The sequence below is a fragment of the Malus sylvestris genome, chromosome 15, assembly GCF_916048215.2.
Source record: "Malus sylvestris chromosome 15, drMalSylv7.2, whole genome shotgun sequence".
In the NCBI taxonomy this organism is placed as follows: Eukaryota; Viridiplantae; Streptophyta; class Magnoliopsida; order Rosales; family Rosaceae; genus Malus; species Malus sylvestris.
In genome coordinates this window covers 16,297,029-16,310,887 of record NC_062274.1, presented here as the reverse complement: position 1 = coordinate 16,310,887, position 13,859 = coordinate 16,297,029, and the positions used below count along the sequence as shown (strand labels likewise).

Here is a 13,859-nt window from a genome sequence, read left to right as displayed (position 1 = left end):
GTCCCAGCAGCTTTTGTGGGCTAAATTTGTGACCTATATTTACCTTCATTTTAAGTTTTAGGTTTTAGGTTTGGTTTAGGTTTTGAGTTGGAGTGGATTTGGAGGGGAAAAAAGGGGGAAAATTTAGGTTATAAGCCACCATTAGAGATGGTCTAAGGGAGATGTCAAAATGTTCAAATCAGCAATAACAGTAAAAAAAGACAGCTGCAATGCTTTCCAACCAAGAAGCCAAATCTGATGTGGCATGAATGGCAGCTCTCCCCTTTGTTGTCAAATTTAACAGCACCGTCAGACATTTTTTAATTAATTTTTTTATCAGATCGGCAACTCTCCTCTCTCACCTCCTTCAATGGCGTCCATGGCCACCTTTTCCGTCAACACCCCCCACCCCTCTCACTTTTTCCCCAAGCCATCATCTGCCCATTTTGCCCTCGTCCTCAAGGTCTCAACCCATCTCGGGTCCAAGCCCAGGACCCGCCAAAGGCTTCGAATTTCAAACGGGTTGATTGAGCCGGATGGCAGGAAGCTGGTGGAGTTTTTCGTCAAGGAGTCGAAGAAAGGCCAGATGAAGAAAGAGGCGGCGGCGCTTTAATTTTCTTGACAACCAAACTGAACAAAGAAAAATGAAAGGAGGATACTTGAAGGATACCTCAAATAAAAATTCTTGAAACCGTTCAAGGGCTGTAACCTTAATTTCCAAAAACCCTATATAAAGTCAATATTCCATAATTTAAAAAGGGGAATCGATCAGACCAGATAACATGATGAATGGAAAAGAATCCGATATTTGGTTAAAACTTAAAATTGGATGGAAATTTAAAGAATACGTTGCGTGCCTGCTTACCTCTTTCGTTTGTCTCTGGAATGAAATGAGAGCTCTCTTTCTTTCTCTACGCGTAGGAGTGGGGGTGGGTTGGGAACTCTGGACTGGAGTCTTCATTCCAAACCTAGAAAATAATAGTTTAATAAAATAAAAAGAAAATAAAATAGTGTAATAAAATAATATTTAATTTCACATATCGGGTGAAGAGTAAAATTTTGAAAGATGTCAAAATGCTACATAGGTTGCTATATTCAAATTTTATGTTTAAAATTTGACATCTCCTTTAGAGATGCTCTTAGAGAATGTTATATGAAACCACATTAGATGTATGAATCGAGAATTAATAATTAAATACTGTATAGAAATAAGTATGTGATACATGAGAATAAAACTTTTTTCGTGACAAGTAATAAGGTAAACGCAATTTCAAATCTTTAATAACTTTAAGTCTTAACAGATCATTCTCCTCCAACTTGGTTCTCAAGGAAGAAAATATCGGTAATATCGGAAATATCGGTAGTCCGAAAACACGGAAATATCGATGGAAATATCGGTAAAATATCGATATCGATAAAAATTACATGGAAACCACGGAAATTGTAAGAAAAACTTGGAAATTTTTATTGAAACTTTGTAGGATGTTTATTTAGTCAATTATCTATTAGTTTATCACAAAAAATTGGAAGGAAATGCATTGCATGATGGATTTAACATTATCAAGTTGATTATATAGCGATCTGACAAATATTGTGAGTGTAGAAAATATGTAGTAATTAATGAAAGAAGTCTAAGCACACTATAATCATTTATATATAATGAATTAGTACAATATTTTACACTTTAATACCACATAGAGTTCCTATGAGGTTCAAAATTTTCACTATCTTCATCATCTCTATGTGTAGAATGAGTGTATTGTGAAGAGTAGTTATCAAATGATAAATCCCCAAAATAGTTTTGCATGTAATTGTTAATATGCCACCCATATGGATCCGAGATTGGTTGAGGTTGTCCATAAGAAAAATCATTTGAAGATTGACTCTGGGATTGTTTCCATGAGTCACTCGATTCCATCCCAACATGAATGGGATATGAAGGGTAGGGAAATGGTTGGTTATGAGTATAACCATAGTTACTACTTCCCAATCCAACAGAGTCTGAAGTTCTAGATAACGAGTCATCTTCTTGACTTGACAAAATCCCCTTGCCTCTTTCTCTGCGAGTATAGTCCTTCCCTATGGCACCAATTCCTGGTCCTGCCCTCCTACTGCCATGGTCATTATCCTATGTTGCATGCGTGAAGTTTGCCTCACCAGTGAAGGGGCTCATATATCCGGGAGGTGGTGGTCCATAATAGTTTCCATATCCACCACCACTACTTCCAGCTCCACTACCTCCAGCTCCACTATGTCCTTCATCATTCCCACCTCCGGTGGTAGGTGAGTCTCCTGATCTTGTACTAGAGCTATCATTAGTATCCGCACGATGTTGTGGTTGTGTAGGATTGGAAGAAGGTGGAATTCCAGTGTTTCTTGGTCTTGGGTGCAAAAGTTCTTCGAAAGAGTCAGAGCTGCTAGATCCCACCTCCTCCTCTAATACTCTTTCTACATTTATCCCTTCATTACGTGCTTCTTCAGCAACTCTGGGAGCTGGGTTGCCTTCATCATCATCTAAATGAAGAGGTCTAATCCATTGAAAAAGTTGGTTACCCTCCGTATCATCATCTTCACCAACAATATCAAACACATCTAGTGGGTCACCACGGTCGACATGATCGATTTCTGCTTCCTTATCTCGAATTTGAAGCTTCATGTTGTAGTAGCAATAAACTAATTTTTCCAAGCTACTATGAGCCAACTTATTTCTTTGCTTTGTGTGTATGAGTGCAAATGTGCTCCAATTTCTTTCACAAGCAGATGAGGAAGCTGTTTGTGATAATACTTTTATTGCTAACTTTCTCACAGTTGGTGCATCGGTCCCATACATGATCCACCATTCAGCTACAATGAAAAATAATGTTGATAAGTCTAATAACTCGAACAAATTCTATTATAAACTTATAGTGAAATATGTTTATACTCACTAGGAGACATATTTGTTCGAGCAGCAACTGATGTTGGTTCTCCAAATGTTCTTCTTGCATCTTTAAACCATGTTAGCTGAATACAATAAATTGTGTTAGTTTAATCCAACAAAGTAATTATTATAATTTAAGTAATTGTGTACCTCATTTCCAAATTGGCCAACTGCTGGTGATGCAGGGTCTAATTTAGAGTATACATTATGTACAGCACGTATAAGGTCACCATCATCTCCAACACCGGGTCTGTATTGGTATCGGGGATTCAAATAATATGCTGTTCAAAGAAACACATACTCTAATAAGAGAAATAATACTTATGCAACTAAAAAAATGAATTGCAAATTATGACATAATTTATACCTGTTGCATGCAAATCGTGGTATAATGTTTTATACCATCGGTCTTCAATTATTTTTATGACCCACCTTGCACCATGTTTTCTTTCCAATTCATCCTTCACTACACGCATCAACTCATATACTGCCCCCATAGTAGGATACACTTCTGTGTCAACGATCCGTAAAACTTTGTAAAGAGGTTCAAACACTTGACACACATGTTCTGTTTGAGTCCAAAAAGCATGGTCAAGAACTATACTTTCCACCATACGACCTGTATTTGAGCGGCTGAAATTGTGGTTGGCCCAATCGTCACTAGTGAATAGTTGCTTCAACCCTGCTTTCTTCTTGAGTAGGCTGTTTAATGCAATATAGTTGGTGGCGAATCGAGTGGTAGCTGGACGGATAATTTCTCCTTTGCAAAATTCACGCATCTTTGCCAACAACCAACCGTGATTGTAAATATAATTTGTGATCGTTCTAGCTCTTTTGACCACAGTAGCAACATTCTCTCTCTTCCCCATTGCCTCAAACATGAGATCAATACAATGTGCTGCACATGATGTCCAAAACACATTATAATGCTTCATTAACTTTTTTCCAGCTTTGACAAATGCAGAACCGTTGTCGGTCACGACTTGGACAACATTATGCTCTCCCACCTCCATGATTACATCCCTCAATAATTTGTAAATATACTTGTAATTCTTTATATGGTCTGAAGCATCAACAGACTTCAAAAAAATTGTCTTTCCCTTGGAGTATACCATGAAGTTGATGATAGATAATCTGGTCGGGCCGGTCCATCCGTCACACATGATTGTGCAACCATTAGTTTCCCACTTTGACCTCAACTTGTTAACATACTTGCCAATGTCTTTATACTCCATATCCAAATATTTGTTTCTTATCTCATATGGAGTGGGAGGTTGTACTCCAACACCGGCCTGTTGACATCCCACTACCATATTTTTGAAATGATGTGATGATGCATTCGCAGCAGGGACATTTTCATAGATAAAGAACTTGCTAATTAGACGCCCCATTCCCTCCTTCACATTACCTCCCTTGAAATAACTCCAAACACTCTTTTGACGTGCGTTGGATGACTTATATAAACTTGAGGCTATTGGTGGTGTTGGTTGTGATTCTCTAAGACTGCCTCCCCGTCTCATTTGTGCACCACCACTTGTCCCGGAACCTTGTCCCCTATTAGGAATTTTATGAAGGTGTTCTCTTTCCCATGCTGACTGTTTGGAGGCACGTAATGCTTGTTTCAAACTGCGTCGTTCTTCAGGTCCCATGTCATCATCACATTCGTCCTCATCGTCATCATCATCACTGTCAACCGCTTGGCCATAAACTTCTCCTCGTAGCCCAGCTCGAATATTTTCCATTCCCTATGCTATCTTTTCCTTCTGCTGTTTTTTATTTTTTAATAATGTGATGATGAATGCCTTCACTTCTGGGGGGACATTATCGCATCGTTGGACATTTTTTGATGGATCTAATCCACTAAGATGATACTTCAGTCGTGTCACTCCGCCACTCTTCATTACCCGACCACAATATTTGCAAATTGTGCCATGTTTGTTTCCGTCTATTGGGTCTCCATGTTCCCAAGCTGGGTCACGTTTACTGGACATCTTAAACGTACCTATATTTATTTTTCATGAAAATTAGACAATTATTTTTTGATAAAATAAGAGAACCTAAATAATAAAGTTATTCTACAGAAGAATTAAATACAAAGTAAAGAAAATGATTGTAAAAATTTAAGTAATTATACAAATAATATGGAATAATAAAACCTAATACTAATGAATAATAATCCAATTTGATAATAATTCAATTTAATGAATAATAATCCAATTTGATAAAAAAAATAATCCTAATATAAAACATGGTGATGAATAATAATCCAATTTGATAATAATAATCCAATTTGATAATAATCCAATTTAATGAATAATCCACCAATTTGATAAAAAAATAATCCTAATATAAAACATGGTGATGAATAATAATCCAATTTGATAATAATAATCCAATTTAATGAATAATCCACCAATTTGATAAAAAAAATAATCCTAATATAAAACATGGTGATGAATAATAATCCAATTTGATAATAATAATCCAATTTGATAATAATCCAATTTAATGAATAATCCACCAATTTGATAAAGAAATAATGTCACAGCCCGTTCCAAAATATTACATTTGTGGCTGTGAATGGACGAAATTGCCCTTAAGAAATACTAAGTATGTGAAGCTCAAGTTGATAATTATCTAGGTTCCTAAGTTTTGAAAATAAAATGGAATTTAATAAGGATGGAACTTAGATTTTTAGGTTAAAATTTTGTGGTTTGGAGTTGGGGATTGGAAAAGGACCACGTGGGATCCCCATTCCTTATTTCCCTCCCTAAAACCCGTAACTCCTTCTCTCTCTTTTTCTTCTTTCATCTCAGAAAACTCTCTCACTCTCTCTCTTACTCTCGAACATACGGACTCACACACAACCTCAATCAAACCTCCACGAACGTCCAATTTAAGACTACCATCGTGATCCTAAGGACTTCACGAACACGGGGATACCAAATTCAGGTGAGTTTCATTTCGAAAAACCCTAGTTTTTAAAGCCCCGTGAAATGGCACTGTTCATGATCTTCTAAATGACTACGTTTTAGGCCAAAACAAGCCCACAGTGAGCTTAAGGAGGTCACGAGGAGGCTCGGAGTGCCTCGTTTGAACAAAATGGACGTCGGGATCACGTGGTTCATCTTTGGCCGGTTTTCTTGGAATTTTTCCGGTGAGATTTCCTGGTTTTTAGAGCTTTAAAGTAGTATATTGTGATTCTAAATGTTTGGGGCTTCAATTTGATATATTATACGAAGAAAATGGTTGAGAAACGAAGGAGAACAAGGCATTTGAAAAATGCCCAGTTTTCCGGTCACCGGAAAAACCAGTCCGGCGACCCAAGGAAGAAGAAGGTGCGCGTGGGGGCGCGTGGACCCGTGCCTTCCTTGGCGCGTGGGGCGCGTGCTACAGTAAAAAAATTATTTTAAAAATATTTCGACGTCCGTGACGTCGAGTAGATCACTGTGGTATATTCATATACCCAAATTGAGCACCGTATGAGAAAGTTATTAAGGATTGTTGGTTAGGTGTTCAAATAACGTTTTATAGTTTTTGCATTTAGGTGAAAATATGAATTGACGATCCGACCGTTGGATCATCACCAAACTTTGATACGTTGCAATACGTAATGTTTGAGGATTATTGGAACTTACGGATTGGGAATCCGAGTTACGGATCTTCCGGAATTGGAGTTGTAAGTTCATAAAATAAAATGTTAACCGTCACTTAGTTTTGTTAATTGACGGAGATCCGACCGTTGGATGGTGATGAAATTTTAGGATGTTATCCTAGAGATATATTGTGGACCTCTGGAAGTTATGGATTTAAAATCTGAGTGGTGGATCTTCCGGATCGAACTACGTAGTGACGTATTTTATATAAGTTATATATTCTATCGATATGAATTTTGAGGTTGGAATTGATTATTGTTTTAGGCGCCGATCGTCATGACGCCTTGGCGTATTGTGCTAGGGAGTTGTAGGGCGAACTCCAGGTGAGTGGGCAGTTTTGTTTTCCGTATACATATATACTTACCGTTTTCCCAGAAATTGAAAATGCATGAAATTATGCTTTAAATGCAATGTATAAAATTATATGAAAAGTATATTGAGATGTGAATTGAGATGCCATGCATAAAATTATATGCAAAGTATATAGAAATGTGAATCGAATTTCCATGCATGAAATGATATGAAAAGTATGAATTGAGATATGATGCATATGAATGAATGGTGCGGCGGACGCACAGGTGAGTATCAGGTGAGTATTTAATTACTGTTATGATGATGTTGATGTATATTGAGCTCAAATCCTGCACCATAGTTTAGTGCTTATAGTATTCACCGCATCGCACGCTCGCCTTGGATCCAAGTAGATGCTGGTCGCACAGTCCACGCGGAGTGGGTGCGACGGGCCAGTCGAAGAGTGTTAGTGAGATTTCGACTGGTGGGTGACCTTAGATTATGTGCACAGATGATTGATGAGAAAGCACTAGAGCGTAACTTATGTGCAGAAGGCCGGACAGGTCACAAAGGTGACTCCGGCAGAGTGAGAGTGATAGATTTTGAGCTCTAGGTTCAACCGTATAGGGCTATTAGAGGGCCTCCGGTTGATTACTTTCTTGCACCTGATATGATTATTGTTGATGCATCCATACTTAACTGTTGAATTAGACATGGCATGGCATGATTGATAAAGAAAAATGTTGAGATAGTAAAAATGAAGTTTTGAGAATATATATGTATATTTATATTTTACATTTCTGGGAAAGTATACAGGTTTTACGGAGAGGGGTTACAACGTTTTGAGAAATGTTTGGATTTGGAAAAGAATTGTTTTACTGACCCACTCAATTTTGGTTTTGCGCCCCTCCAGGTTCAGGAATCACAAAGGTGTGGTGACTACAAGGAATTCGACGGTGTTCTGACAGAATGGACAAAATTAGGACTCACCTTTGGGTGTATCAACTTATAAATTGTATCTTAAAGCTTCCGTACTGTGCAAATGGTTACGTCACTCTCACGTGACGGCCAGCATGCCCTCCTTCGGGACGGGGTGTGTCAAATAATCCTAATATAAAACATGGTCATGAATAATAATCCAATTTGATAATAATAATCCAATTTAATGAATAATCCACCAATTTGATAAAAAAAATAATCCTAATATAAAACATGGTGATGAATAATAATCCAATTTGATAATAATAATCCAATTTGATAATAATCCAATTTAATGAATAATCCACCAATTTGATAAAAAAATAATCCTAATATAAAACATGGTGATGAATAATAATCCAATTTGATAATAATAATCCAATTTAATGAATAATCCACCAATTTGATAAAAAAAATAATCCTAATATAAAACATGGTGATGAATAATAATCCAATTTGATAATAATAATCCAATTTAATGAATAATAATCCAATTTGATAATAATCCAATTTAATGAATAATCCACCAATTTGATAAAAAAATAATCCTAATATAAAACATGGTGATGAATAATAATCCAATTTGATAATAATAATCCAATTTAATGAATAATCCACCAATTTGATAAAAAAATAATCCTAATATAAAACATGGTGATGAATAATAATCCAATTTGATAATAATAATCCAATTTAATGAATAATCCACCAATTTGATAATGGTGATGAATAATAATCCAATTTGATAATGAAAATGGTAAGGGAAATAAAATAATAAATAATATTAAACATATTAAAATTATCCTAGGGAATAATTATACAACATTACTTAATTACTTAAAAAAATTAACATGTAATGGTTAACATTACTTAATTACTTACAAAAATTAACATGCAAGTATTAATTACTTAAAAAGATTAACATACGAGTCCACACAAATTTATTTGTTGTTGTATAAATTACAATAATATAAATTTAAGTTTGTAAACTTACCTTAAATATGGAACCCTTTGTGTTCAAGCTTTGGAATGGATCTGGAATGACTTTGAAAATGGTAAGGGAAATAAAATAATAAATAACATTAAACATATTAAAATTATCCTAGGGAATAATTATACAACATTACTTAATTACTTAAAAAAATTAACATGTAATTGTTAACATTACTTAATTACTTACAAAAATTAACATGCAAGTATTAATTACTTAAAAAAATTAACATACGAGTCCACACAAATTTATTTGTTGTTGTATAAATTACAATAATATAAATTTAAGTTTGTAAACTTACCTTAAATATGGAACCCTTTGTGTTCAAGCTTTGGAATGGATCTGTAATGGTTTTGAAAATGGTATGGGAAGAAGAAGAAACGAAAATTCTGTGAATGCCTCTGATACTCCACCACACATACATTGAAAGAATGTAAGTATATAACAGACATTGACACTGTTTTGCATGTGAAAGAATCTTACTGACTGTCACACGATTTCATTATGAAAGCAGTATTATTTGTTGTCCATGCTCTGAAATTGCAAAAAGTTATTTGGATCATTGGATCAGAGAGCTAGAGATAGGTTTTGAATTATTTGGAGCATTGGATGCTTTTTTTTTCTTACACGCCACCATACAGACAGTAAAAAACAGTGAAGAACTCACACTCCACCACACACACACTTCGAGACCCCCAACACCACACCACACACGGAGCTCAGTCTCTATCTCGATCATTCCTTTCCTTCCTTTCTCGAATCGTCTCAATCTCTCTCTTCTCTCTCTGACCCTTCGTTCTCAGTCTTCTCCCTCCCTTCCCCCTTCTCCAGTTCTTCCACACACACACAGAGACATCATCTCTCGAATCTCGATCCATCTCTCGATCCTCCTCGTCCGTGTCTCCCTCTGCTCCTCCCATCTCACCCGCCCTAAACCCAGCCGTCGACACCACTCGATAACCGCCTTCTAAACCACCTTGTTCCATGGAGATCGACCGGAAATCATCGTAGTCCCAGCCGCCGACACCACTGAGGAGCACGATGTTGTCCCAGCCGTCTTGGATTCGTGAGGAAGACGATGTTCCCAGGCTCCTACTTCTCTTCTTCTCGGCTTTTAATTTAAATTTTTGTACAGATTTCAATTTTTCTGCATGTTGCACCATTGTTGTACTGAAATCGATTTTAGGGATTTAGGAATTAGGGATTCTATTTTTGTACAGATTGCGATTTTTCTGCATGTTGCTTGATTTTTGTACTGAAATCGATTTTAGAGATTTAGGAATTAGGGATTCAGTTCATTTGCTTTGAATTCGAATTTGGGGATTTAGGGATTCGGTTAATTTGCTCCGGCGTTCTTCTCGGCTTGTAAATTACAATTTTTGTACAGATTGCGATTTTTCTGCATGTTGATTTTTGTACTGAAATCGATTTTAGGGATTCCTGTATTGTAGATTCAGTTCATTTGCTTTGAATTAGAATTTAGGGATTTAGGGGTTCGGATTATTTGCTCCGGCTTTGTTCTCCGATGAGTCCATACAAAATATCGCGATAGTTTCGAAAATATCGCGATATTATCGATAATATCGATAATATCGCGATATTTTTCCGAAAACAAGTTGGATAGTTAATAAAATATCGGGGTCCCCAAAAAACGATAATATCGGCGATATTTCGCCGATATTATCGATATTTTCTTCACTTTCTCACTTAGAAAGAAAACCCCATCAAGAGATATACAAACCCAAAACAAGAGAGCAAGCGTCATGTTTAAAAACTCAGCATTTGAGATCATTCAATAACATGATTTGTACCAAAAAAAAAAATTACAGAATCTTGAAATAAGACGGAATGTAAAATTGAAAGCAGAATCTCAATTCATTTAAACATTTCGTCGAACAAATTATGTGCAGGAGTGCACTAGACAAATGCGTCCGATTCGGACCTTGATGTTGAAACCTCTGATGGTACAGGTGTAAACCCAAATATAATTCAAACTATAAAATCACAGATGACGTGCGCGCTTGGTGAATGACATCGTGCTGAAAGCTTGAAGGCTTGAAGCCAATCAAATAGTTGATATGCCAAACTTTCCAAACCTCTACTGCACTAGAAATCAGCAAATTGAATTCACAAAGCAGACTGAAAACTCAATCTCTTCCACGAAAGCAAACGATATTGAAAGAAAATGTGAAGAAGAAACAAAGAAGAAAACGAGTCGACCACAATCTACATTCTGCACTGAAATTTCTGCAATAGAAAGCCAAATTTATTGATGTTTTAAAATCTACTTCATATGGAGTGAAGTATAGATTTCTTCTTCTTTTCATATCTTTTTTTTATTCGATATTTCGTGAAAATATCGACAATATGAAAGTAACTTCAATTTTCAAACCTTTTATTTACACCTTATAGATGTTTCCGCACACTTTGTTACTCAATGTTTTTGCTTAACCGATAAGCTAAATAAACAGCTCTGGGATGAGAAGAGTATCTAGAAATAATAATTTTTGTTGGATAAATAGCAAATAAATTGCATGTCCAAAACAGTAATTTCCTAATTGAAACGAAGGAACTAATATCGTCTTTCTTTCTCTCCAAGCCTCCTTCCCCCACTCTGCCACTAATTAATGCACAATAAAATCGCGCATTTTCCTTTCTCCCACTCGCCACGTCACCGCGCCTTCCAACGTGGCACCAAAATCTTGAACATAGCCCGGGCCGTTGAATCCTCCACGCGAGTGAGTATCAACGGCTGAGATCATCCCAAGATGGGGACCTACAAATATGAGTCCATAAATCCTTTTTCGTTTTTTTCCTCCGCTTGCGGTGTGGGCCACCCGATAAATACGACAGTACACACCACACCGAGCGCGCGCGCACACTCCACAGTCCTCACTGCTCTCTCTCTCTCTCTCTCTCTCTCTCTCTCTCTCTCTCATGGAGGACACGCGCAAGAGACCCGGAAGCGAAGAGGCGGAAGACGAGGGGAGCGCCGCGAAGAAGCAGCGAGATCTGGCGGCTGAGAAAGTGGAAAACGACGACGTTAAGACTATGCTAACCAAGGCAAACGGCGGGGCGCTCGAGGAGCTCGCGAAGCTCGTGAACAAAGACTGGCCGATCGTCCCCGCTGCAGGTGCCACGGCGGTGACTTTCGTCGAGAACCCGTACTCCTCGTCGTGGGTGTTCCAAGCGCTGCCCTCGTCGTACGTCACGATCAACCTCAACGAGGAGAGCTGTGGGCCGGCGTTCTCGGACTCGGTGTCGACTGTCATGGCGAGCGTCGACCTGTGCGGCGGGCTGTACGGCATTGCGAAGGAGGTGCTGGGGTTGGAGTCGGAGAAGTGGTTGATGGAGGAGGTGGAGGAGGTCAGCGGTTTGTACGGGCTTGCAAAGGAGGTTATCGGCTTGGAATCTTTGAAGTTGGTAATGGCGGAGGAGGAAGAGGCGAGTGGATTCGGCGGCGCGTGTAGTGAAACAAAAGAGTTGGCGCGTAGTGGTTGGGCGGGGGTGGGGGTAGAGATGGACTGGGACGATGCTGCGCTGGCGAGGTTTATCGGGGAAGACGGAGACCTAATTTGAATTTTGAAATCTGAATCTGAGGGGTGCGTTGAGTAATTTAGTGGGTATAGGAAGAAATGGAGTTTTATGGCAATGGCGGCCATGCCAGGCGGTTAGGTAGGTTTCTGCAGAGTAAGGTGTAGGAGATGAAAAATGTGAATAGTATAGGGACTAATTAGCAAAATTTAGGAACGCAGAGAAAATGGTGAAGGTTGTTCGTTTTGGGTAGTGCGTGTGTGCATGGGTTAGAGAGGGGCTAACTGGCAAAAACGAAAATTACAGAATTTAATCAGAAATACCTGCCTTGGTTTTGTTTTACTAATCAACCCATTTATTTATATTTATATTTATAATTATATTTGGAGAATTATCTGCGTTGACTGCATTGATTGACCAGAAAAAGGATGAGACAGAATCACAAACTTTGAAATTTCCCAAATGCAATGAGTCAGCATCCACCTGGTACACTCTCGGTACAGTGGGTCCCACTCAAAGATTTGGATATATATTAATTTGTTTGACCAAAATTTCAATTTGTTGATTTGGTCCTTGTGTATAACGTTACGTGTTACGTGTTATAATATATGTGAACGAATGAATTAGTGATGAAAATTATTCGGGAGTCTTGACGCATGGTATGTTATTAATGACGTTATACGATAATTAGTAATATTCTGTGAGTTGCACCGAAATTTGAAAGTGCTATGTGTTCGAAGGTTTACGGGTTAGGGCTTAGGGTATTACTTGTACGCATATCCTACAACAAAATTGGTTCAAGTTTCAATTCAAAAGGCCCAATTTGGTAATAGCAAATCTCAAAGTTTTGCTCAAATGGGTTGGCTACATTGTCCCTCTAAATCCATCAGATGTAATTTGGCCCACTATGATCTTAATGCGTATAAAGTTAAATTTGGGCCTTAATAACCCATTCTTTGGGCCTCAGTTGCACGCAGCCTTGGAAATATAAGGCTTAGTCCAATCGATCGGAACACTAATATATTTGTTCGAGAAGATGATATTATGAACTACTCTTTTTTTTTTAAAGAAGTGAATTTGACTTAAGGTGCAAAGAGAAAACAATACTTTAACCAATTGGCCTAACTATAAAGTATAAACATTGAACACAAATTTATTTTCAATTTTTTACAAAAAATATTCCAATTGAAAAGGGAGCCTTGTTCCATTCATTTTGTATGAACCATTATCTGAACTACCTATTAACAAAATCTTCCTTGTCAACTAAAAGATGATGAAAATACCAAGTTAACTTTGTCAACAAAACAAAAGAAAAATAACCAAATAAAAGTTATGGACAATATGGTAAAAATAAACACAAAATAATTTTACTTTTTTGAAGCCTCACAGCCAGGTAACCATATCAGTTGCCCTCGTTTTCTCTTCCATGTTTTTCATCCAAATAAAATAAACTTTTAGCGATGAAATAATTATCCAGAAACAGTCGCTAATGATATGAACAATCTATTCA

The 13,859-nt window shown here is 37.3% G+C and overlaps 2 protein-coding genes and 1 long non-coding RNA gene across 3 annotated transcripts; 1 reads left to right on the top strand and 2 right to left on the bottom strand.

Annotated features, from left to right (window-relative positions):
- Positions 1-97: 97 nt before the first annotated feature.
- LOC126605097 (uncharacterized) lies at positions 98-947 on the bottom strand. Its single transcript, XR_007616840.1, has 2 exons — positions 845-947; positions 98-705 (listed from the first exon to the last, which is right to left on the bottom strand). It is a non-coding gene; the product is annotated as an uncharacterized LOC126605097 (long non-coding RNA).
- A 691-nt stretch (positions 948-1,638) lies between these two features.
- On the bottom strand, positions 1,639-4,599 carry LOC126605095 (uncharacterized). The gene is made up of 4 exons (XM_050272448.1): positions 3,267-4,599; positions 3,050-3,180; positions 2,907-2,982; positions 1,639-2,823 (listed from the first exon to the last, which is right to left on the bottom strand). Exons 1-4 carry the CDS (start codon positions 4,546-4,548, stop codon positions 2,108-2,110), a joined length of 2,205 nt encoding a protein of 734 aa, XP_050128405.1. The 5' UTR covers positions 4,549-4,599; the 3' UTR covers positions 1,639-2,107.
- Positions 4,600-10,549: 5,950 nt separating this feature from the next.
- Positions 10,550-12,669, top strand: LOC126605094 (uncharacterized). Its single transcript, XM_050272447.1, has one exon. The coding sequence runs from the start codon at positions 11,753-11,755 to the stop codon at positions 12,392-12,394; it is 642 nt and encodes a 213-aa protein (XP_050128404.1). The 5' UTR covers positions 10,550-11,752; the 3' UTR covers positions 12,395-12,669.
- Positions 12,670-13,859: the final 1,190 nt, after the last annotated feature.